We start from the raw sequence: 27,094 nt of genomic DNA, 5'->3' as shown, positions 1-27,094 counted from the left end.
ACACAAGCTTTATGCGTGAAATATTACATGGATACGCCATGTTGAGTCCAGTGACACGTATTTTCATTTCTTTTTTTACCCAGACAAATAAGGTGGTCGGTTCCTCTTCCATCCAGTTCTCTTTAGTGTTTGCCAATGTTGGAGGTGTAACTGGGGTCTGGCCCTGGATAAAGGTAAAAAAATGTCCTGAAATATTTTTCCCATAGTTGTCGGATACTCTGTGGATTATTTGCCACGTTGTCGCCAACTCGTATATGATATCAGGGTTGACTGAAAATCCCCAGGATTTCGGGAAGGATGGGGCGGTTTGGAGATGCTAGCAAGAAGGGTGCTCGGCCGATCAGCCATGATGAGCTTTAACCGGCTAAAGTATCGCAACTGGGGGTGGCTAGATAGGATTTATTCATCTGGGGAAACCATAAAGGCATATTCATGACAGCATGCATGCTTGCCTATTCTGTCTGCGTGTTTTTAGGAGCTGACATTGGGAAGAAACGGCGTATATCTTGTTGGCAACGTTAGCTTCCTGCTAAGCTGGACACAGTAATAAATGTTCAGGGGTTGCAGACAGCACTGAAGCTCTGCCAGTCAACCCCAACGTAACACAACCCCCATGTTCAACTTGCAGTGAAAGACAGCCGTGCAAACAGGCAGCTGTTTGCCGCTGTATTTGTGCGTGTTGCTGTGAGAGCGTAAAAAGAAAAGCAAGAGGGACTATCACCACAAGTACCCCACGGGCAGGCATGATGCACCTACGAATTAAACAGGAATAACTTCATGACATGCAATGAATAAAAGTCATATTACAGTAAGAGATACATCAGTTGTGGTGCATTTAAACCTTATTAGCTATTTTCTGACCGTGCAAACTTGGCTGATGTTTACACCAGTTCAAACATGGTCCCTAAACAATACAGAGAAGTGACACCTGCAAAATCAGATATGCAATATTTAAAAACCTGAATGTGCCATATTCAAAGCTAGCATTTCATGCAGTGTCCAAGGGATGACACTGAATTTCTCCAAAACTCCAGGGGTTCAGCTCAGCTTTGACCTTTTGTTTTGACCTCTGTGGGGATGCTCAAAGTATTTCCTTCATTTCCGATCACTGTCTGCCACTTATTTGTGTGACTCAAAAGTGGGAGCCATTTTGGAGCAATTGTTTTTTATCTTAGAGACTTTTTTATCACCTTAATCATGATTTTGTTTTAGACAAAAACACACAGTAGCATATATGCTTATGTTACTTAAATTACACAGTCACAGCCTGTGTACTGTGTCTAACTGCATTCTGCTAAATATTGCATGCATATTTTAAGAGATAAATAAATACTACAATTCATTCTGCTGTTTGATATTTGTTGACCCTTATTTGTTTGATAATGGGCTGTGTCCCTCAAAATGTGGTTTAATATAGATTGCATTGTTCAGGCTACAACCAGCGGATTCCTCCTTTTTGCCAGGGAGTTTTTTCAGCCGTAACACGAGCAAAGCTCCTTCAAATAAAGGTTCATTGTCTGGGTGTATTAGCTGCCAGTGGATCAGAATGTGAGATAGGCCTAGGGCTGTTCAGTTTGAAGTCTGTTCTCCAGGCTTAGCCCAGAGAAATCTGTCAAATGACATTTAGCTTTAAACTGTGCATGTGCATTTGTGCTCAGATTCACAGATGCTTAATGCAGTATTGTGTACTGCTAGTGAATGAATATTGATTTTCTTTTATTTTTAAACTACTCAGTAGTTATAATTACAGTGTAGTAAGTGTATTTCTAACAAAAGCTTTCAAATTTGTTCTGCTTTCAGGAATAGAGCATGGCTCAAGTGAAAGTACAGACCTCAGCGCCCCTGGCTGGTCCTGGCCTCTCCCCTGGAGTCCCTCCAACGGCCATGGCCAGTCAAGGATCCCTGGGTCTGCAGCCCTCCGTCAATGGCACAGGCCCGGCCCCCACACCCGCCTGCCCTGCTCCTGCAGTCGGATATGGGGACGCCCCTGTGTCTGCCACACCGCCAGGTAGAATTTCCCCCAAGTTTGTCTTTAGGGGAAATTAGTTATTATTTTGCATCATGTGTGGAGTTGCTACTTATCTATGAAAACTAAAAACTGTTACAGTAGGTTAACAATTTTGCAAATAAAATACCATCACCCACGGCAGTGGTTGATATTTAACTGCTTATCTGTAAAATTGTGTTATTAAATTTCTGCTTATTCAAAAAATAGAGTGTTGAAGGGCTAAAATATTTGATTCCTGGTTTCACTCTTGCAACAGGGGGCAATGTGATTTAAAAAAAACTACACATACGCACACAAACAAAAACACTGACTATTGGCTTTCCATGGCCAGTACATGCTCAGCGATCAATAGTTTCTGTGATTTCCAACAAACGATGGACTACATTTCATTAGTGTTTTCATTTTGGGGGATGATTCAGTGAGTTATTCTGTGAAAATTTCATAACCTCAGTCATAATATATTATGACTCTATAATACTGGTATAGATTTAAGACCTTAACAATGATTCATACAGACAACTGTGTGCATGATGAAGGTTATAGTTGTACCCAAGTCTACAATACAATGTGTGTGTTTGCATAGTTATTCTATAATAAAAAATTGACTTTAGGCAATTAGGTAACTGGCCTAAAGGGCTCTATCTCATGTTCCTTTTACTGCTCATTATTTCTCATGACCTAACCTAAATTCAGAAACGTTTCGGTACCACTGCTTCTTTAATAATGATTTAGGAAGTGAATTTCTGCCAACACTTCCTGTCATATGTTAGCTATAATAATAATAATAATAATAGATTGCATTTATATAACACTTTTCGAGACCCTCAAAGCGCTTTACAATTCCACTATTCATTCACTCTCACATTCACACACTGGTGGAGGCAAGCTACAGTTGTAGCCACAGCTGCCCTGGGGCAGACTGACAGAAGCGAGGCTGCCATATCACGCCATCGGCCCCTCTGGCCAACAGAGGGGTAGGTGAAGTATCTTGCCCAAGGGCACAATGACCGAGACTGTCCGAGCCGGGGCTCAAACCGGCAACCTTCCGATTACGAGACGAACTGCCAACTCTTGAGCCACGATTGCTGCACTATAAGCCAGTAGCTCACGGACTGACCACAACACGAAGGAAAAAACACTTTACAATATTGTCCTATAAACAGATTCATTTATTAGTTATTTATTAAGTGCTTGTTTACTGATTTTTCCCCTTAATTACTTATAAAAATAAAACAAGTTTGCATTTTATTTGCAAGTTAGAAGTGTTCCAGTGGCTGTATCCGCTGCTAATATCTCATCCCTTGTCACTCAGTGGAAGTATCCAATTCTTATATTAAAAAATGATACTTGTTCATGAATATAGGTGGAAGAAGATGGATAGATGAGTGCTTTAGTTACCATGTTTTTAAATATGTCGTCTTCTGATATGATTTAGGCCCGCCCCAGGAGAACATGGCAAACCCTAAAGAGAAAACTCCAATGTGTTTGGTGAATGAGTTAGCCCGTTTCAACAGGATCCAACCACAGTACAAGCTCCTCAATGAGAGAGGCCCTGCACACGCTAAGGTAAAAAAAAAGTTTTTCAGATGTAGCGTTATCATGTCAATATGGAATAATATTTAATAAATCTCAGGAGGTAGTTCAGTGTAATTCTTGTTTTGACACACATCCACATGTGCTAAATAAATAAAGCATTTGCACTTTTTGTAATTAGTAATTAGTTATTGGCTGTGCTGAGAGCACCGAACTCCTGCCAAAAGTTCTGTAACAAGGATATTGATAAAAATGTTGGGTAATGTCTTCCTCTCTGGGTGTCACTTCCAGATCTTCACCGTGCAGCTGACTCTTGGGGAGCAGGTGTGGGAGGCAGAGGGCACCAGTATTAAAAAGGCGCAACACTCCACAGCTGCCAAAGCACTGGCTGAGAGTGTCCTTCCCAGGCCAGCGCCCCGCTCCCCTAAAGCTGACATCAACAGTAACCCAGGTACTGCAGCCACAACTGAATTTCTTTTAACTGTTAAAAAAGCAAGTGGCTGGGAAGGATTACCATGAATTGCACCTTTTACTGTTTCTATGGCTATGCATGTGATAGCTGCTATAGTTTCAAGAAGAATGTTTGAACCATTTGGAAAAAGCTGCAAAACAAGTTGATGCTTGGTTATAATCTGCTAAACTCTTAAAAATGGAGGTGTCTTTTTTTTACAGGAAAAATAGACAGCACTCTATTCATATATTATTAGGTATTAAATTAATAATTAACACTGTATGTCTTATAGAAGAACTTAAATGTTAACTTGGGCTGTGGCTCAGCTGTAGCAGCAGAAAGAAGATATTGCCTTTAGATCCAGGGAGAATGAGGCCGCCAAGAAGGAGGTACTTTTACTCCCTGTTCATTAACTAAGAGTGTCAAGATTTCTCAAATCTTTGAGGGCAACAAAGCAGGTTTTCATCCTCCAAAAGTTTTACAGTATTTTTTAACCTTGTTGTAAGGAGGAATTTTTCTCAAGCTAAGCTTGTTTCTTTGGTCCACTGTTATCCTAAAGCACAATCCGGGCCTATCTTAAAGTTAGTTGCTAGCACTATGTCTAACATTTAAAAGCTTAACCTCTTCATTGATACTGTTTGAAGTTGGAATCATAGACCAGCAAATATTAAAGCTATACATTCTTCTTTTTTTTTGCTTCTTACTTACTTCTTAGGATTATTGAGAGGCTGGAGCGTATCTGGGCTGTTGAAAGGTGAAAGACAGAGATAGACAGTCACACACACACTTGTAACAAATTTAGAATCACCGGTTAACCAAACAAGCATGTCTTAAGACTATGGGAGGAAGCCAGAGTACCCAGAGACAACCCACGCAGGCATAGTCACTACCATGCTTCCTGGAATAGCAAATATGCGCCAATAATCAAAAAGTTAAGAGTGTAACAGAGTGAAGATCAGATAAAAGGACACATTTTTTTCATCTTTTCTTCATTGGACTTACTGGCAGTTTAAAAGGCTGTAGTGAGTCACTGACTTGTGATGCTAGTGATACATGGATAAAAAGGTTAGGGTCCACATCCTGTGGACAAGAGTATCCAATGGAATAAATGGCAAATAAACAATGAATGAACTTGATAAAGCTGCTGCAGGGTCAGGTCTTGGGATTATACACTCCACTTTACTGTCAAACTGTTAAAATACTTCAGTGGAACAGAGCCATTGTCAAGAATAGGCTCACAGTTTTTAAAGTCTGGTCACCATATGAAACATCTTGTTGTAATTGTTCCATCTATTTTTACTGGTCATGGTAAAATCACTCCCTAGTTTCCACGTAGGAGATGAAAGACAAAATCTACAGTCATCTGTCTGTGCAAACATAAATTTTGCATTTCATCTGACATAATATTAGACTCCAGCAGTTTACCCTAGATATTTGCAGACACGAATCAATCCTGTGCTTTTTTTTATGGCAGTTTGCTGTGAACAAGATCTAAAATTACGACAGCACTGTGAACATTTTTCAGTTTTTTAACCTGTTTACCAGAAGCAGTTTCATTTTCTTGCAGATGGTTAAAAGCAAGTTTGTGCTGTTCATTTCTGTGTGCACACATCTGCAGGAATTTATAGTTAGCATTAAAACCCATGCATTTACACTTCTAGTAGCTCGCCTTGTCTCATCCTCCTAAAATTGGAAACAATGTTTAGATTTTTTTAATTGAAACTCACTAATGTTCATTCATTTTAAAGTCTGGTGTTAAAATAAAAGTATGGATTGGATGTTAGCACACTGGATAGAGCTAAAAAGTCCATTTACAGAGGAAGTTAATTTATACCTGTCTGTACAATCATGAATTTAAAGTGCAATGCATTTATGTACTTAGGGGGCATTTTGGTTTTTCATCTGAGTGACTTTTCTTCCCAGCATTGCTGCCAAGCAACTGGGAATATTCAGATAATTGATGTTCAAGGAAACAACAAAAAACAGTATAAAGTGTCTCAGTAAAACCTAGGAACAGGCTTACAGTTTATCACTAGCCAAATTAATACCACTAGTCTGGACTTACCTCCCTTGCCCTCTGCGACTTTGTAGTGGTAAAAGGCCTCAAAGCCAGGCTTTTAATGGGATTAAGAAAGTCCAAAAAATCCTGTGATAAATTATGCAACATCACTGAGAAGTGGTGGTATTAGTGGTGCATGCATCCTGAGGGTACTTTTTACTTAGAATGCAGTTTCACGTGGCAAATGTTAGGCTGCACAGTGCAGCTTTCTGCCTGTGTGCCTTTTCTAGAAAATATTTTGTTTCCATCTTTTTAGACTGCTTGGACCATTTTAAGCCATTTTGTTTGCTGCTGCCAGAAAAAGAAGTTCACATCAGTGTTTTTAAAAACCTCCCTGTCTTGGTTTTAATCTTTTCCGTGCTTGCATCTGCAATCTCACTCACACAGGCAGTATAACACCCACAGTTGAGCTGAATGGTCTGGCCATGAAGAGAGGGGAGCCGGCTATCTACAGGCCTTTGGATCCCAAGCCGATGCCCAACTACAGAGCCAATTATAACTTCAGAGGGATGTTTAACCAAAGGTGAGCTCCCAAAAATGAATGATTTGATTGGCTCAGCTGTTATTCATTTTAGTTTCAAAGCTACTTGCTGATTGGTTTATTGTTCAACCTTTAAGGGTGGGGGAAAATTATTCATGACAAGATGAGCTTCTTTTTTTTAAGTAAAGTCTTTTATACTCACCTTTCGACCTGGAACCCCAACCAAAGTTAGATTTAGGTTTTCTTTGTTTTACCATCACTGCTGCATTGTTTGTAACAACAGCACATGCTTGCTGATTCTAATGCAACAGCACATGCTTTATCCAACCACCAAGATTAGCATTTCTCTTTGTTGTGGGTGTCGATAATCTGCGATAATATACAAAGGAAGAGAGGGTCTTTGACATTCATCTGACTTGGTGTGGACATGGTCTTGATAAATTTTAGATGATGTTTCTTTGATCCCAACTGGCTTAAATGTGTGTCAGGCATGGCTCTCCGCTCCATATGTTTTCTAAACTGATGAACGTGGTGCCCTCATGGGTTCCCTGTGCACTCTGTCTCTGTCAACTTTCTTTCGTTGTTTTTTCTGTGCTGGAGCCACCCGACCATTTCCTAAACTCTGTAAAAGTGCCACAGAGGTGCAATTAATGATCTCCTCTCCCCCAGGAGAGAAATGCTATGTAGGTCTGTGAATTTGCTGAGCTAATCCAGGTATACCCTGTTACTCCCAGTTAGGAAAACAATGGGAAATCTGTTTTCTGTTTTGGACAGTGCACAAATAGTTTGTTTGGCTTTTAGTTTTATCCCACAAGCGTATCTTCACAATTTTACTCAACTGTCAGCTTAGGATAAACATTACATTTAGTTATATTAATTAGTCTCCTAAATGCTATATTATTTTAAATACTGACATAGTTTGTGATTAAAACTTAACAGAAGTTGAGTTATGCGGCTCCAAAAAGTGCACTGTTCCTAATAAAGTTAGTATTCATCTAGGATTGTTTGACATACTTGGTGTTATTTTCAGGACACATTATAATCCCCTCAAGGTGGCAGTGTTTCCTCATGTAAAGTCCCATAACACTTCTTTCAAGGTGCCTAGTGAAGGCCTTAGATCCCATTTTGTAACCTGCAAGTTAGGAATGTGGTGAATTTATGAAAGCTTTTCTGTGTGTATGGGTTCAGTGTTGTAATCATAAGGATTTTAAATTAACATCTTCAATATTAAAGCACTAAGCAAAGTGAAATGTCATGAAGAAGAGATTTTTTTCCATCTATATTTTTGTTCATTAATGTTATTAGGTGCAGCATTCTGCCATCAGTTCTGCTGAGCGCAGTTTATTTTTTAAAAGATGTCAGTCAATCAGTTGCACTGTTGGGTAACAGAGTGTAGTCAGGAGACAGTCTAGCATCTGGCTTACATCTTCTACTATTTGATCCATGCAGGAGCAAACAGGGGTGAAAGATAAATGGGGTAGAGGAGAAAATCTGTTTTCCAGCATCTGTCTGTCAATGTCATATGTCACAGTGTGGAGACAGGCAGTATCTATTCCTCATGGCCTGTTTTGTTTTCTTATGGCACTGTGTAAAGGAAGCAGAAAGGGGGTTGGAGGACGTGTGTGTCTCAAACAGAAGTGACATAAGAAAGACATTTATTATTCCAAGGTCATTATGTTTCCATGAGGTCTCTTTCTTTCAGTGTAGTCAAGCCCCGATTAATGATAGTAAGACCTTCTGAATATGAATTCTCTTACTTAGATGACTAACTATGTGGCAGAGTGACAGGCCATATCCACAATCGGTCACCTTAATGATGGTGCAGGGAAACGAAGGTTTCCTCATGCCCATGCCCTTACCTATTGATGAATAAGAGTGATCCAAAGTCATGTTGATGGAAAATCTGACCATTAAAAGGGCAGTCTGGCTATGATCTATCAGCGCGCTAATCACCGCCCAGACCAGTATTGATTCATTCAGAAAGTGCCCTGATGAGAAAATACAGCGATAATATGAAATGTACATTTATCAGAGTCTTAATGAATCTTATTTATGGCGAAGGACTTATGCATAATTCTTTCCCATCCAAGTCCATCTTTAAATCAGTGATTCATCTCTGCTATCATCCAGACGTGACCACACCATTGAACAACAGTGATCAGCTCTCTCAGTCAGTTACTGAGCTGCTATGAAACATGTGTGGAAATTTAGCCTGAGTGATTATGAAAAAAAATGATCACAGAATCGGAAAATATTTGTGTTATCATGAAATCTGGTTACATCAACCGTTTTCACGGACAACCCCTGTGTTATCATTGGAACACCTGATTCCAATGAGTCATACTGCGCTCCTCCAGTTTATCCACGACGCTCCCAGCTTTCCTCCTGCTGCTCTGATCTCAGGGGGGCGGGGCGCCTGCATCCTGCATTCTGTCAGAGTTGGAATTTGGATAGGACTTTCCCTGTTAGAGCAAAGCTTAGCGGCCTGAAGCCGCCTACCTCCTCCCAGTCCTCATTTGGTTATGACACCAACATCATGTCTGTTGGAAGAACAGTGGGCTGAAATACTGGGGGTGCTTTGCACTGTGACATTTCCTCCTGTGATGATGTTCAGATACTATGCTGGCCATTACTGCTTTCTCTGTAGGAAACTGAGAGGAAGAGTGACTCACCTTTACTGCTGAAAATTCAGTGCCTGTTTTATATTATATTGGCCAGTCTGCTGTATGTAGGAAAATAAGTAAAGACCCAATTTGCTTTGGTTTGTAAAGCATTTTTAGATCAACTGTGAGAAACATTACTGTTTATTAAATCTCTACTTGTATTGAGAAACCCACAGATACGTTTTAGTGGCCTCTAGCTCATTGGATGGATGTAGTGGTTCGATGTCATTGCTCCTACTGACCTTGGTTCCAGTCACAGCAGGCACTTGTTTTCAGTGGAATAACTTTGATAAATCCACTACATTTTATCCATTTTGCAGTTAGTGAGCATTGAACATAGAGCATTTAGCAGATAAAAGGGGGCTTGAATAATACTGAGCCTACACTGAGGGTTAAATGGGATGTCTCGTGTGTTTGGTTTCAGGGTTGAGTACATGGGTGCACATCAGCAATAATTACAGGGAATGCTTTTACACATAAAGGCCTGCTTTGAATATATTGGTGGACTTATGATAAAAATAATTTGAAATAGTGTTATACAATACATAAAATTACATGAAATCAGGAAGGGCAGAATATTTATATTCACTATTAATGCCACTGGGTTATTTGTACCAGTGTCCCCCTTTGAATAGTCCCGCAGAGAGTTCACTTATAGCTCAAATACCCCAACTAAACTAATGAACTATTTATCAGGGCAAAACAAAAAAAGAAAAAAAAACAATTAAGTGAAAATTCTTTACATTCATAAATCATCCAAATAATTTTTATGGTATAATAAAATCCATTTTCATTTTTAATAGGCTGCTTGCTGCTGTGCTTTGTTAGTCACTTTGATGATTAGAGAGGTTACATCTGCATGTTGTTTTTGAAACGCCTCCCTGTACACAATGATGCCACTGCTAAGATGATCTGCGTGGGAGCATAAACAAAAAAGACGAACTCACGGTGAATTAAAAACTCATCCTCAGGATGGTTGCTATAAAAAGATGGTTTATTCTGTGATGCTTTGTATGACGCTAACCTCTTTCGGGTAAAAAGAGTACATCTTCGAGTGTTATTTACTGTTCTTGTTCTTTATGCTGTAAGAACAGTAAGAATGCTGTTGTTCTCACTGTTCTTGATCAGTTGTACCTCCATGTCCACAATTTATTATAAGTAGACTACAGTACTTGAACATATTTAAAATGTATGCAAAACTTTAGCTTTGGAGGTGCTCATATGGATCCTGCTGCTGTATGATGCTTAAAGGTATGTAATTAACACAGAAGAAAGACTCCTACAAACAACTGGAGGGAACAAATTTAACTTTAGGTCCTGTGAAAAATTACATTCAGGGTTTACAAATATATCAGGTATAATTTTATATTTTTTGGTCTATACACAGGCCTCAATAAATGCTGCATATTCCTCAATTGTTGAATGTCACATCATGTAAAGGGTTAATCGCCTTACAATTGTGCTCCAGACTTGGTCTGTAGCTGTATGGAAATGTCAGTGTAAAATCACTTTCATGAAAGAACTATAAGAAGAGACAGTTGCAATGGAAGGATATTTGAGTACCCTTCCCATGCCTTCAGGAAAACGGTATAACATCAAACAGCAATGACAGCAGCACAGACACAAAGGGCACACACAGACACACAGGTGTACTTTGTCATCTACATTTCTAATTGGGACAACCTGTCCCATTGAAAAGGCAAATCTGCCCATGAGCGCTTTTTTATATTCAACATTTCATGTCATCTCCTCTACTGTGGAGGTATTAGATATCCTCCGAGGTTCCCTTTGCACACACAGTCATCTTTTTTTCGCTCACTTTCTCCCACTCAGGTTTATTTTTCTGTAGTGCTCTCTGGCCAATTGGGCTTTGTAGTCTCAAACGGCCTAATCGGGACACTGTGTGCTCTTTTGTCCAGTAAGGCATTACAGATACAGTTTTCTTGCCCATCCAAACCCCCCAAGGTAAACTTCAGAGGAGTTACTCCTATTGCATTATTCCTTAAAAATTTTCCACATATTCGTGTGTGTCTCTAAATCATAAATTACATAAGTAGATAAATTAACATTGGCGGAAATCCAGTCTAAAGGATAACATGTCTTAATTGCACAAATGGGTGTAAACTCATAAAGCAGTGTTTTATTGAAGAGACTGGGGGTGGAGGAGTGAAATACAGATCCAACATAAACAAATGCTTGGAATGATTTGTGCTCAGCAGACTCACTGACAAAGAAGTCTGGGCTCTCCTTTCATCTCCTCTCTTCTGAGTGGATTTTCTTGTTTGTGTATCCCTGTGTGTCCTCCTCTCCTCCTTTTCTTCCTTGATGCATTGAATTTAAAAATGGAACTGAGGCCATGATGTACAAAGTAGGCTAAATCAGTGGAATCACCTTTCATAATGCTGCCTTTTAGGATGTTTGTCAGGGGGAGTCAGAGGACTAAATAGGCATTTTTACAAAGAACTGACGTCTGTGCATTTTTCGCAAAAATAACACTTGAATCTCTTCTCAAGAAATTGTGCACTTTGCTGCAGCGCTCAAAGCGATTAGCCTTACCTCCTTAGTTGCTGTGCAATATCAGTACTTTGCAGTAAACATCTGTCAAGAGGAATGGTTGACGTTCCTGGCTGTTTGCTGAGTAATTTGGATCGCTCTTTATTTAGGGCATTAGACACCAGAACCACATAACACGCATCATAACATCTGCACCCATTGTTGGCATGGTTCATCACGGGTTAATGCACATCAGCTCATAGGGACACATTACTGTCCTACTTTCTGGTGCTGCAGAGTATTAACAGCAGCAATTTCATTATGTTCACCCATTATGTCTGTAAATTGGAGTGCACCTAGTGTAGTCTCCAGAAAAACTCCTGTAGTTTTTTGTGATCTCATTTAGACTGTTAGATTATTTCTTAAACATTGCCACCAGGATACGGATTGGCAAATTGCACTTAAAGGTGTTATACCTGTAAGAAGTGTTTCAACTGTTTTGTAGATAGACATTTCCAGTTTAGTTTATAGTTCAGGGCTACACCCAGATGTTCTAACCTCAGTCGTTGTAGGCGGATAGGTTCCTGTTTCTGGGAAAACAGATTCAAAAGTTTTTTAAACCACATTTTGAACGAGGTCCACATCACAATCATCATTCTGCTGCAGTTGGATCCATCACTGGAAGATGTGACGAAGATTACAGAAATATCACAAATCTATTACAAATTTATCCTTGGTTTACTTTGAATTGAATAAAGCCAGCAGCAGACACACGGTTGAAATATGCATCTCCTCCTTTTTAGGAACTGTCATCTTGCATCATTATAATTTTCTTCAGAGCGTGCAAAGTCAAAACAGAGTTTGTTTTTTAAATGATTCTGCATTTCTTCTTTGGTGGTCCTACAAGTGGAATCATATCATCCAGTCTTTATTTTACATCCTGTACAGTAAGTAATTGACACTGTGTTTCTTTCTCAGCATAAGCAAACCACAGTTCAGCCAAAAAAAGGGGAAAAAACACTTTTAAGCACACATCAGCAGGATATTTGCTTGTTTAAACAGCTTTGTTCTCATCTGGTTGAAAGACTCAAAGAGCAGTAAGCAATAAAGAGAAATAAATAGTATTGCCTAGAACATTGCCTTTGTCGATAAATTAACTAGTTAGCCTGCTGCTAAATCACTAAATTTGCTATTTTTTATTTCTTTATTAGTTGTATAGTATGCAAATATTCATACATACTGTCTCCTATCTGATGCCTGGAGCACTCAATTAGAGTGCTTCATTAATTTTTAGATGCATTAAATGGCAAAAATTGTGCTGCATATTGCTTTAGAGATGTTGGTATAAAAATACAAAGTAAAAACTGTGACAGGCATAATGGCTGACACAGAAACCACATCGTAATAATCTGGCCATAAGAAATTCGTAGTATTTATTTTCAGAAAATGGCATGAGATTTTAACAAAGCAATTAGTTTTTCCCTTTTAATGACAATGAACATAAAACAGCAGGTCTCAAAGTAATATTCTTAATGAGGACAGAAGGCTCTGATTTTATGCTGATCCTCAGCCAGCCATTCCTCTCAGTCACCCAAGACTTAACAATTGGCACTAAAAGGGCACAGGGGCTAAGAACTGTTTCTTGCTATGTCACATAAATGCACAAGTGGTATAATTGGTTTGCGCACACTGGCACAGTCTTCTGTGCTTAAGAAGTCAGAATTATTCACGCGATGCCTGTTTTCAGTCAGATTATTAACGAATAGACTATTTTCCAGTGGTTGCTTTTATTACTAACCTAATGAAATCAAGCCTTGTTTTTTGTTTTACTCTAGCACATTAATATTTTTCCCTGGAGTATGCTACCTGTCAGTTTCGCTACTATAAATGATACTATCATGTATGGAAACAGTACTTAATGCACCACTGCAGCTCAGCAATAGAGCGGGCAGGACCTACACACAGCTGTGATGGGAGTACAAGGAGGGCACCAAGACAGCACGCTGATTACAGAGCATGCACAAAGAGAGCTTTAATCTCTTGTAGAAAATGAAAACCACAACAGTAAAAACAATGAACACTGTCATTTTTGACAATTTAATTAAAATAAGTCATGAAAGCTTTGGTTTATGCACAGCGCCTGTTCGTTATTCCAGATTAATATCTTCTGTCCTTAAAGTCGGTGATTTGAGTTGTCCATAAGAGACACCAGCTGTCTGCAGTACAAAGACACAGCCATGCATTACACTGGAGGAATATGAGGGAGGAAATAGATTGCTCCCATGGTGAGCTTTAATGAAAATCTACAGAATGTAAGGTTTAGTTATATTAAATCTCTGATTTAATGCAACGGAGAGACAAACCAGTCGATGAATCTTGAACAAAAATCTATGGGAAAATTTTATGTCACTGAATGTGGCAGTTCTTGTGACATATTCCACCCCTTCCCCCCAAAAGCCAGTCATCTGCAGAACCTAGAAGCACTAGCCAATCATCTTGGCGTCGTGAAGCACTCTACATGCACAGTAGAAGTTCAACCTATGGGGCAAAAAAGCTTTTTGAACCTTATTGTGATGGAAAGTCACCAAGACTATTAATTGTTTCTTAGCAGAGTTTACTGGTGACTCTACATGGACAGCTTTTTCTCTCCCAGTTATAATGAAAACTGCCGTTATGGCTCCGTCAAGGGCTAAGAGTGGCAAGACTAGCTTTTAAGGGATGCTAAATGAACTATAAAATGAGAGCTTCAGTCTTAGGTCGACACTTTATTTTACTAAAGTTCTCTCACTGGACACCTGAGTGATTTGACACGTTGTTGTATGTTTGATGTTTTTATATTAAAATGCCACGAGATTCTAAATTCTATAACACTAAAGGCTTGACAGCAAATCTGTTTATCTCTGTCACAGTTGCCTAATGGAACCACTCACTGAGTAGCACTTATTGTGACTTTTGTGAAACTGACACAGATCCTACACACTCTCTCTCTCTCCCATTATTCCTTTCTGTTTCTGTTTGTGCTTTCAAAAACCTCCCTTTGTCTATATAGTATTAAAAACAAAATCTAAAGCCAGACATTGTTTTAAGCTACATTTTCAAGCCCCTTAACCAAAAGCTTATTTTTCATTTGTATAGATTTAGATGGGTTATAAATTGGTGTTAGGGAATAAACAAATGCTTTCCATTGACACTTTCAAAGCTCTGGGTGGTCTTTGGCTGTCACTGTTTTTGTCTAATGATCAACATAACAGAGAGCATTTATGCATACTGGACACTTTAGTGGGTACGCCTTGCTAGGTCTATGTTGGACCTCCTTTTCCCTTCAGAACAGTCTTAATTCTTCATGGCTTCAACAAGGTACTGGAAACAGTTCCCATTTTGCTCCATGTTGATATGATAGCGTCACACAAGCACTATTTTACCACATTACCTAGAAGTGCTCTATTTGATTGAGAGGCCAAAATGTTCCAAGAAAATATCCCACTCTACACCACCAGCAGCAACCTGAACCATAAATACAAGGTAGGATGGATCCATGCTTTTATTTTGTTTACGCCAAATTCTAACCCTACCATCTGAATGTTGTGGCAGAAATCAAGACTCGTCAGACCAGGCATCGTTTTTCCAGTCTTTGTCCTGCTGTGCTCTTCTGCTGCTGTAGCCCATCTACATCAAGCTTCAACCTGTTGTGTCTTTTGAGATGCTCTTCTGCATACTTTGGTTGTAACAAAGGGTTTTTTGAGTTACTGTTGCCCGTCTTCTGTGGTCAGAGCCTCAGTTGTGTGCCTGATATAACCATATTAATAATAGCCGCTCTTAGTGACATCAGAAAGAGCCAAAAGTATCAAAACTTGTAGAAACTTTGGCTTCTATATGTTGATCCATTGATCAACATCCATCCATCGCATCCATCGGTATAACAGTATATATGGGAGAAAAAATAACCCTGAATTACCCAGCGGTTTTAGATGCATTGCAGATCCCCCTTAAAGAACTTGAATATATAATAAAAACGTCTGTAGTGTTTCATACAAGTTATTAACAAAAGAAGACATTGGCCATGGACATATTTGAGTTAAGCACCCATAATCTTTGTTTTTGAGTTTCATGTACAGGGGGCTCCAGAAATCATGCTTAATGAGCAATTAGAGCCAAAAAAATGCTTTCATTTGGAACCACTCCTCGAACATCACACTGGATCAGCTTCTCCCATGTGGATTAGTGGTTTGTAACCTCAGACAGGGTCCAAAGAAATCTTAATACACAACCTAACACCATGACACTAGATGTTTTGAAAACTGTGTTTACTTGACAACATGGGCTATTTTCTCACACCGCTTTGTATTTTGCATGTGCAATCGCGTGAGGCTGAAGGGAAGGAGAGCAATCAATGATGGACACAGGGAATGAAGTATGGAAGTTGGGAGGGAGAGAAAACAAGTAAAGGTCTGGCAGGAGTTTGGAAGAAAATGCAGCTGGTGGAAGAATGAGTCTGTCCAAGTTTTTGTATTTTTTTCCCCCCAGATCTCTGTCACCCTTTTGCTTCCAGTGCAGTCCCATCCCCCTTCAAAAGCTTAGTGTGTGTGTAAATGTGGTTCCATACATACCGCTATTCATGTTTGTATGTGTGGTTAGCAGATCTTGGTATTAAAGCTCAGTGACCCTGGAAGACAAGTAGGCCAGTACCCTCCCTCATTCATGCTCTGTCATTTATCTGTGTCTGATTGGCCCACTTTTTTCTCATTGCAGCATTTTGTTGTAGCAGACTTGTTACCTTTTCATCCCATGTATAAGAGGAACACATAAACGATGCTTTACTTACTTTAAAGCTTTTGGTAGATGGGCTAAATGGAATGGGTCTCAGTATTTTTCCTTTGTTAAAACAGAGCTTTTTTGATTTTCCTTATTTTCTGTCATGACTCTTATAATCATTAATGCTCAAGTTATAAAAATAACAACATCAATGAACGTGCAAGTAATCTTTGATCTTAAAAATGCTCTAATGTTGAGTTTCAGGAAGTTTTTTCGAACCCTTTCTCTCAGTGATGTCAGTGAGAGTAGAGAGGGCCCATTATGGTCGCCACATTGGTTGTTTTGTGAGCCAACTGTGACATCACCACAGCCCTGCCACCATTTATACAGCCACCGAGGGCGCTCCAGACTTGCCGCTGTGAGCACAGAGGCCCCACCCACCTCCCGTTGAAACCTTCTGTTTGAGAGGGGCATCCAGTCAGATGAAAGCTGGCTAATAAGGAAGGTGAAGGATATAAAAGAGCTGGTTTCAAATAGTGGATGAAGCGAGTGTCTTTGTAAAGATCCACTTTGAGTTAAATAAGGTTTATTTTGAACTGTGAGTGAAGCAAAGCTACATTATTAGAGTCTAAGAATTATTCTGGAAATGAGCGTAATAGATTTCTTTCAAATCTGTAAAGCCCATCTTTGCTCTCACAATAGCTTTAACTCATCATGTCAGAGATTCCACAAGTTGTTGTAAATATTCTTTCTGGTGAATACTGACTTGACAGCGTCACTTCCTTTCTTCGGAGTCGTCAGCTGCATTTTCATGCTGTAAATCTTTTTTGTCTGCCATGTCCCAAAGGGCTTCTTTTGGATTCAGATTCTGGACTAAACTCATTGCCTTGTGAAATTTATGACACCGGTGTGAGGAAAACAGTTTTCCTTTCAAGCTGTAGTACAATTTAATATTAAAAGTAGTAATTTCAAGATGGTAAAGAAGTGAGAAGGTGATGCAACTTCTATTTAAACGCAAAACCATGATGATTGGTATTAAGGGGCTCATAATTTGCCACATAAATATTTCGCTCACCATTAATCACCACTTCCACCATCTTGTATTAATCTTATATTAATGTTTTGTTCTGCACTGTTTCCACTGAAAGTTATGAAGTGTACTTCCTATAAGAGGGCTGGGGGCATGGGGCGCACCAAATTAGGCTTTGTTAGTCAAACATGTTTGAAGAGAGTACGGGTCATCTTGTCTTAGCCGTCGCTCAACAGCTGATTTAGAGCTTTTATAGTAAAAAGACTTTTGTTAGAGAAAAAATACTCTAATGTGAAATGTGACCTATGACACCATACTGATACTGGCTAAAAATACTTTATCCCATGCAATACATGTTTTTTTAACCATAGTGTAGTGGTTAACACATTCAGTTAACACACAAAGGACTTGTGTCTCCTCCCTGCTTCAAGACGGGCCTAAATATTTATGCCAAATCACTAATATAGATCCATCTACTGTTGCGACCCCTTAGAAATAAGAGACCAGCCAAAGGAAGCTTTTTTAAAAGCATATTTTAAAGAACATGTGTGTTATATTTAAGACGCACAATCAAATGAACCCAGCAGCATAGATCTATGCCCAACTGTAAAAATGTTTTCAGAGCAACAGCTCAACACAGAATCAAATCTGCAAAAAAAAACAACAAATTCATCTTTCCACTGTAAATGCGTTCATTTATATGCAACATGCACTTTTATATAACAAACGATATTGTTGCGCTATATTTTCAAATAACTGAAGAACAGTTGAATGACATCATGATAGTGGAGTGTTTCTGAGGTCATGCTTACCTTTTTGTTTTTTCTCTTTCTGCCATCTCTATAAGTCCTTGAGCCATCTTGAATTACATTATTGATAATATTGATTTTTATTTATTTATTTATTTATTTATTTTTACTGACTGTGCAGAATTGATTTGATTAATTTGGATGATGGGTCTCGTATATTTAATGATGCCTAACTTGAAAAATGAAGGCAAGGAAAACTAGCTTTAAGTGTGATACATTTTTATTAAATTTCCTGTGGTAAAGGCTCTCTGACAGTGGTATTTTTCTCTGTGTGAGTGTGTGAACATATCGTTAGTGTAAGAATTTACAGATTTACAGGCAATGAAAACAAGTCTGTTACTGTGAATATAAATATACTGAGAAATAATAAAAATGTCAAGGTAGAGGCTGAGAAATCAGCTCATTTAGGAACATATATAACATATAACGATTTAGAGAGGAAATACTTTTCATGCAACTGAAAATGGTTTCCAGCTCAAATGTCACACTGTCATTTTTAGTGATAATTAATACGCCAAATGTCCAATTTCCCAGCAGGCCTGTGTGTGGCCTTGGAAGAAAAAAACTAGAACCTTTGAGTGTATCTGTCTCTTTGTATGTTCAGACATAAGTCTTTGAATGATTAAGATGAAAAAGTAATATCACATGGCCAACATCAAAGAGAGCCGCAGGGAAGGTTGTGCCTTCAAAGTCAAATTCATTACTCACTGCTGAACATTGATGAGTTATCATTTGATTGAGCTGCAGCATTTGGGTTTTTTTTTCCCTTGAGTCATAACTAGATACGCACATGCACTCATCTGCGTCATCAGCCGACACAATTTTTGTTTTTTTAATAGTTTTTCTCTTCCTTTTGAGAATTTTCCAAACATTCCCTCAGATGTTCTGGTTCAATTTGCTCTTTGTAGCAGTAATAACAACAAAAATAATGATTGATAACACAGACCATGCTGGTTTAGCTGAGGTGTTTCTCTTTCGAGCACTAATGTGATTTTCCTGCCGTGTGTGTGTAATTTTTTCGGAGTGTATATGTGCTCGCCTGTGTTCTTGGCTTACTTGCTTGTGTGTAAGCCACTACTTTCCCACGTTGTGGAGTCGAGTCTCCCACAGGCATCCCTCCACGTCCCCCTCTCTCTCTTCTCCCTTTCTTTTCTTTCCCTTTCTTCTTCTCTCCTTCTCTCCTTCAGTCTCACTCCTCTCTCTCTTTCTTACCCCTCTTTCTGTTCTTCTCTGCACCTGTATTCAGTGCTTCAGCCCCAGCTGCTCCCGTCTCAGCTCTGCGCTTTTGGCTGGAGCCCATGTTGCACTTGGCATGTCCTCTGAGACCCTGGGGCCACACTTGACGTGTGAGGGCCAGACAGGCCCCCGCCCAGGGAAGGCCCCTGTGGCCAGAAGTTGAGAGCAGACGAATGAGAGGAGGCCTGTGGGCTGGAGAAAGACCTGCTGGAATTCTGGGAGTAATATGCTGACTCATTCTTAGGCCTGCTGAGCAAGACATTAAGAAAATTCAAGACAAAAAAGGGAAAAAAGGGAGGAGAATTTAAAAAAGAAGCAATGTGTAACTGTAACAGATATGTTATCTTTAATCATTTTGAAAAGAAATTCATGGGGAAAAGCTGTAATGCCAAGTGAGTCATGTTGTTACACAAAGAGGTTCATGATTGTGACATTTGTTCAGATGCTTTGGATTGAGCTGTAATGTCAACAAACTCCAGGAACCTGTAACAGAAGTCTAACTTGTGAGTGTATAAAATGTTTTTAAACCCTAATCTGTGGCACAATCAGCCAAATATTTATACATTTTATCAAGTTTCATTGGTGAGTCGTGAAGTGTTGAAGTCAAAGTTATGCCTCTCCCACTCATTTCTTGTTAACTTGAACTAATCTCTCGGAAATGTTACCAAGATGGTTGCCAAATGGCTCGAATTTCTTCTAGGAGACCTTTGTGATGCTGTAAGTAATGAACGAATGTTTTTATTGAACACTGTAAAACAATTATCAGTGTTAATCTTAATGAAGTCTTCAAGTTAGATTTTATTGTTGGTTCTTAATTACATAGGCACTTGATGCAGTTTCCATCAGTTATGGTAAAATTGGAATTTCCAAAGTAATAACATCTTGGAACAAGGCAGGAGTCGATGAAGAATTTAAAAGTAAGAGCATGTTTGTCACTACGTCAAACACTTGGCCACAACTGTCCACAGTGAATTGTTTTTGACTAAGAAGGTACTTACGGTTACTCCCATGTTTCCCCAAGAGATCACCAACGTGGATGGATCCTAATATTTAATTTGGCACAGGTTTTGACGCCAGTTGCTCTTCCTCACCAAACCCAACCATTTATTCGAGCTACTGGCACTAGCACAGTAACTTTTTAAAAAATGTGTCTCCTCCCTATCTTAAACTGGGGAACTTTTGCAAGTAAGGTGAATTTTTAATGATGACACGGTGGAGCCACTGTAATTTTTGAGATTAAATCCCTGAAAAATATCTAATCCCCAAAAGGAACTGAAATAAAAATGAACTGAACTGAACTGAGGCCAGGATCCCCATATTGTGAACCCCAACTCATATTGTGTATACGGTAAATTTCAGTATGTTGTTAGCATTGTGATGTTATCATTAGCTTAGTGCTCCACTGTTGGAAGCTGCTAGCATGGCAGCTCTTTGTGTTGTTGTACTGTACGACACTAGATAATAAATTAATGATAACATAAGGCCTTGATACCTTTTCATTTAATAACGTGCATGTGTGCAGTTTGTTGAGACAGAAACTGCAAAAGTTTCCATTGCACGCTGATTTTCCTGTCCAGCATCATCAAGCTTCTTGGGTTTCCCCAAATTCCCACACGCACCCAATCAGTTATTTGGACTATGACACCAAGTGGGATGTTGCTCTATAGAAATGTGAACACAGAAAAAAGGAAAGCTGTATATCTCTAAAGGCAGTTTCAGTTTTCTACAACCAGTCGTTGTACAAGACAAAGATGTCACTGTATTTACTTAGTATAGATATAAAAGGTTACGAAAAAATTAAATACAGTTTGGGAACCAGACTCGAGTCAAGACCCATTTCCATAAATCTTAACTGCTCCTATCCATTTGTGTCGACCACATATGGTGTCTGTATGTCCTCATGAGTATAAGTGTAAATTGGCAGAGAAGAAAGTGAACAGCGCGGCGGATATTAAAAAAAAACGTCTCTCTTCTCTTATTAGTTTTCCCACTATTTCTCTTTCCTTGTCCTCAGTCCAGCAGACGTTCTCAGCCCTTCTCCTACTGACCCGGGAGGGGGGTATCACACACGCAGACCTCTAAATCTGCTCAGTGACAGCTCAGTCCCACTCTGTCAGGACCCAAAGAAAGAGAGAATAATCTATGTTTGGGGCAAGAAGAAAGAAGAGAGGATATATGTCCCTGCGCTTTGTTTTGCATGCCTGAGCTGAGATTCAATAGCACTGCATTTTTCAAGTGGTTGGCCAACAGGCTATTGTGTAGTAATTGACCCTGATGAAGTAGTGGGCCTTTAATTTGGAAATGGTGTAAACGGTGAGAATTGATAACTTGGCTCATTATGTTAGAGCCAGTTCTTTCCCTAGCATCTGTTTTTAAAGCGGATGTAAACCTTCGCTTAAGGTTAAGGCGACATATTGATCGTTTAATGTCCTTTAATGTGCACTCCTGATCTGCCATATTTTGCACTACTAGTTTCGTGATACATCTTCTCTTCTTGCTAATGTTTTTTTGTGGGTTTTTTTTTTAAATTCCAGGTACCATTATCCTGTTCCTAAGATCTTCTATGTGCAGCTGTCTGTAGGGAGTCATGAGTTTATTGGTGAGGGACGCACTCGCCAAGCAGCCAGACACAACGCTGCCATGAAGGCCCTGCAAGCCCTCCGCAATGAACCCATCCCTGAGCGGCCACCACAGGTAAACACGCGGAAACACATAAAAACAGAAAGGTTACAATAACATTGCATATTTCCCAATGTTTAACCTGCACTTACTAAGTTCTACTGACTTCTGACTGAGTCTTATTGACTTACGGACAATTTTGGACAACCAAACTTGTGAATGTGATAACTTGAGAACAAGTTGATGGAAGATTTTTAATTCATTCCATAGATGCATCTACTGAAAGTCTCAGACAAGTTCCACTCTCAGTGACCTCGACCTCAAGGTCATAGGTCAGAGGTCATGTTTTCAGAAAATCTTCTGAATGTGATAACTCAAGAAGGAAGTCACCTAGGATTGGTAAATGGACTGGTTCTCATATAGGGCTCCTCTTCTCTGAGAATTCAGAGCGATTTTATGCAACTTGCCTCATTCACCCATTCATACAAGCACTTTTTTTCTACACTTTTCCTATGTAAGTGCTTTCGAACATTCACACACCGATGCACGCTCCGGATGCATCAGAGAACAACTTGGGGTTTGTATTTTACCCAAGAATATTTGAAAATCGATACTACTGGTGCATCAAATGGAAGGCTGATGGGTAGCATCTGAACATTCTGTGATTGTCTTACCTGGATGACCGAGCATGCATCAAGACAGTTGTACTGCCAGGTACACGCACAGAAAATCATGTTAACTGTTGACATCCAGAGTCCATCCAGGACCTCATAGATTTGAAACAGATTCAGAAATTCCTCTACAAATAGTGACGTAGTTCTCAGAGTTCATATTGAAATTGTTGAAAGCGACATTGAACTTTACTTTGATTTGGTTCAGAAGTAGGATTGACTAGAGTTCAATGACTGGACAGTAGTCCTGTTGGTCTCGTCACTTTTTCTGAGAAAGTGTTTTCATTATCCAGTGTACTTTCTTTACAGTCTTTATCCTTATTCTGGGGAGTGTACACACATGGAGTTGGCTCGTACTTATATTTGGGCATGTTGAAATACACTGAAAAAGAATTGAAACTAGTGGTGTTCAGTACCATGAGTTTCCTACTAAACCGATACCAAATAAAAGCCCTGGCTGCTATTCATGATATAAATCTGATACCTGTTCTGCACAACAAGTATCACTGTCAGTATCAACGTGACGGGTATTGCTTTCACCTAGTGTAGCAGGACCTACTACAAAGGCAGTTTTGAGTACTTTAGTGGGTCTTTGAATGACTCTCTGGAGGTCTGGATGGATTTTAACATATAGATTCACAAAACCTTGCAGCTTTGAGAATCCTCAAGTTATAAATATTTCTTCTGCATCAAAGTAATCCAGTGGTAGCTGTCAGTCCATCCGATTATAGACAACTTAAGGGGAACATTCGGTTAAACTGGCAAATGTAATTTTCTAAAATGTACACAAATACAACACAAATCAACAGAATTCAGCTTTGAGAGCTTTGTACATGCTTTCCAGCACCCACGAGCACACAGTCTTGGACATCTTATGGCTGCTTTCTAAGCTTTGGCAAAGCTAATAAACACTTAGATTGTTCCTCTGTTCTTTGGAGCCTCATCTGCAGCTTTCATCCTACCCACTGTTATAAACGCCTTCATTAATTAAAGGTGGAAGGATTTTTTCTTTATTTTGATTTGGTGTTGCTTAGAGGATGCCTCTAAATCATGTTTTGTAATATTTCTGCAGTTGCTAAGATGATTGCATATTCACCTTTCATCAGATTGAATCCAGATTCACCTCAGCTCTAATTACTCCAATGTATAATTTAAGCCCTGCAATCTCCATAGTTTTAGTTTGCACCTGGCACAGGGTTATTTTCTCTTCCCCTGTTTCTTTTTTCTTGTGCTTTTCTTTCTGCCTACTCCCAGTGTCATTGTACCTTTCCAGAGTTTCCCTCGGGCATAGCTGTTAACTGTTGTTATCATCTCCCACCGGAAATCAAATTACCCCATATCCTCACAGCCTGGCATCGCTGATGGTTATTCAAAACGCTTTGGCTCTTCTCACTTGCCTGCCTTGCTGTCTTGTGGCGTCGGCCTCCATAAATGAGCTCTTTGTTTGCTGCTGCTTCTGAGTCTTGATTTACAAATTGAGGAACATTCTTTCTACAGTATACGTCTTTCATTCTGTCTCTGCATGAGTCTGTGTGATCCTACATGTGTAAGTGGGCGCCCTCCGGCATAAAATGTTTCTTTTCACCACGGGCTGTCAAACCTTTATTTTGAGGAAGACCGCAGGTAAATATCAATGACACTGTAATTATACTGTTTATACACCAGTGGGGCAACAAGATATATTCCCGGGAATCATAAAACACCTGCAATTTTAATGATTAAATGCTTAAATGAATGACTATATCCCCACTAGTGAGTTTAGCTTTGAGCTAGCCTTCGTTTCTTTATACTGTGGTGGGAAATTGGGAAATAGGTGCAGTGACCTATTAGAACATGCAAACATGCAGGCCTGAACTCTCTTAGAAAAGCTTTCTTGTCATTTCTTTAAAGGCACAGTAAGTAATTTTTTTAGTTTCTTAATAGAAAAAACAGATACTATACTCATAAATATATGTTACCATATAAGTTACCTCTTTCAAAAAAATGATGCATTCTCATAAACGTACTAGCCTCGAACCATGACAGAGACTCCACTGTGACTGTAGACCTCTCTCCTGACTCCCTCCATACATATTGACAGTGATGATAGGCCTGATGACTGTTCTTTTGTCCTCCACTTTATCAGTTTCCTCACATTTTTTTTAAGGAGATACTGCACAACATCCTGGAGTTGGGACAAGTGTTTGGTTAGAAGTTATTTGTTGGTGCAAAAAGACATGGGAAGAGGAAGTGTTTTTTGCATCAGGCTGCTCATAACAAATTGTTTCTTTGCTAAATTGTATGTTATGTGTAGATGCACATGCACTCATTCTTCCTTTGATTTAGGTACCAAATTAATTACACCTGAATGATCCATAGGTCAATGTTAAGCGTCTTAACAAACAAAATATTCTCTGAATAGGTCAGGTAAATTGTAAAAGCAGGTAATGTCCAAAGAAAAACTTTGAATTCGTCAAGACTGCTTTCAAAAATTACAAGAAAGCCTGGCTCCTTGAAACAAAGTTTAAAGAAATAATAGCTAGGGCAAGATTTTTGCACAGTTCTGTATATGCATGTTGCTCTGGGAAAAGTTAAAAGCTCAAGGTGCAAGCTCTGTGAAACAAACAAGCTTGCCTTTAATTTTACTGAATTTCATTTTCATCCTCTGGGAGCCCCTTCTTCCTATCCTTCGATGATCCCTTTTAAAATCAGTTGACCTAAATATAAAAATGAAATGTTTTTCTTCTTTTCATTGACAATAGCTACTTCAAGGTGATTGTTAATATCTGAGACTTCTGTATGGGTTCTTCTTATACTTATATTTATATACTATTATATAAATAGATGAATTGCTGGAATCAGAGTTAGCCCTCTATTTGTCTTTGTCACTGGAAGGTTGCCAGGTCTGCTTAGTCATTCTGGTTTGCACCCAAACTTATCGAGCAGCTTGTTAATGCAGCTTTGAGATTAATTTATGCTATTAATCAAATATATCAGTGAAACAGAAACATGTGATCATGATAAATATGAATCCAAATTAGAACTGAAATGAGAGCAGTGGGAAAAAAATGAGATGTGCTCTGAGTCACTTTCAAGTTTCTCTCATGTCCGTGTCTATACAGGGCATTAAGCACATTAGATATGTATTGTATAGTATAGCAGTGCTTATTTATTAGTTAGCCATAGTTGTGACAAATAAAAAATAAATACCAAACAAATCATTGTCACCACCTTTTATTTTTTTAAACCTAACCAGCTCTCTAAGGTTCTCTTGAGGGAGTAAAACTGTGTCTTTAAAATGCTATTAATAATAATAATGGCATAAAAAAAGCATTAAATTGCCTTAAATTAAATTCTGATCCATTTTAAATGTTTTTTGTTTGTGTAGAGGGGGAATAAGTAGCATCATTGTGTGCTACTTATGCCCTCTCTACATATTTAGATCACGGGATGAGTGTCCATCCTTAAGGCCATGTTATTTTTTAACAGCCTTTACTCCAATCAGCAGCAAGTTAGCTTTGTTTTGTTTTCACATTAAATTTATTTCACATTTCTATTCTGAAACTTAATTAATACTATGTAACAAAACTGTTGCTGTTTCAGCCTCAAGTTTAGTCCTCATTCTGTTTGAAAGGTCTAAAAAAGACTTTTTTACCTGCTTGCAGGTATAAACAATTTTCTACAGTTTACAAGTTCTTTCTCTTATCCCTGAGTTGAGTTCACACTGCTATGTCTCCAGTTGCTAGTCCCCGACCAATTGGCAAGTAGTTGCTGAAAGTTGCTGGCAATTGCTAGGCAGCAACAGCTGATTCATAAACCTGTGACCTTGTTTTTATGTTTATGATCAATATCACACTAATGTTACTGTGTGATTAATGCCAATCTAAGTGTCTTAGACCAAAATAGAATATGGCGTATATCTCAGCATAAGTTAGTCACACATGCCTCTTACCATCTGTATGTCTTTAACCCAGTGGGGTAGGTGCAGTAGGACTCCTTCCTGTGAATTTTAAGAGACCTCACAGTGTTAGTCATGTGCCATCAGGTCATGTACTGAGGCAGGAAAAGGAAAGGAGTCCAAAGGGAAAGACTGCAGTCATTCAGAGTTAATCAGACAAAAAGTGAGACGGCTACATTCATCAACAGATAGCACCAAAAAACCCCTTGTTGTGTGCCTGGTGACGTGATATCTGTGTTGCAAACTAGGTTTTATCATCAGCAGAGGATACTGTGATGACAAATTGAAAGATTTCAATTCAAACATTAATGGGAACGAATTTAAGAATTACTGTAAGTTGCTCTTATCACTA

At 39.0% G+C, this 27,094-nt stretch overlaps 1 protein-coding gene across 2 annotated transcripts in view; it reads left to right on the top strand.

Moving 5' to 3' along the window:
* Positions 1-93: 93 nt before the first annotated feature.
* The window catches only part of stau2 (staufen double-stranded RNA binding protein 2), a 106,915-nt gene continuing 79,914 nt past the window's right edge, over positions 94-27,094 (top strand). For both annotated transcript variants that reach the window (XM_085468508.1, XM_085468507.1), the window contains exons 1-6: positions 94-173; positions 1,801-2,008; positions 3,444-3,574; positions 3,833-3,992; positions 6,439-6,574; positions 22,050-22,209. In XM_085468508.1, coding sequence (XP_085324634.1) covers positions 1,810-2,008; positions 3,444-3,574; positions 3,833-3,992; positions 6,439-6,574; positions 22,050-22,209 — 786 coding nt within the window. In that variant the 5' untranslated portion in view covers positions 94-173; positions 1,801-1,809. The remainder of the gene's footprint in view (positions 174-1,800; positions 2,009-3,443; positions 3,575-3,832; positions 3,993-6,438; positions 6,575-22,049; positions 22,210-27,094) is intronic.

The sequence above is a fragment of the Copadichromis virginalis genome, linkage group LG9 (genome assembly GCF_057382275.1).
Source record: "Copadichromis virginalis isolate Kocher_CV1m ecotype Utaka linkage group LG9, C_Virginalis_male_GT1.1, whole genome shotgun sequence".
Taxonomy (NCBI): domain Eukaryota; kingdom Metazoa; phylum Chordata; class Actinopteri; order Cichliformes; family Cichlidae; genus Copadichromis; species Copadichromis virginalis.
Note: the sequence above shows the minus strand (reverse complement) of the source record. Positions and strands in the feature narration are given on the sequence as shown.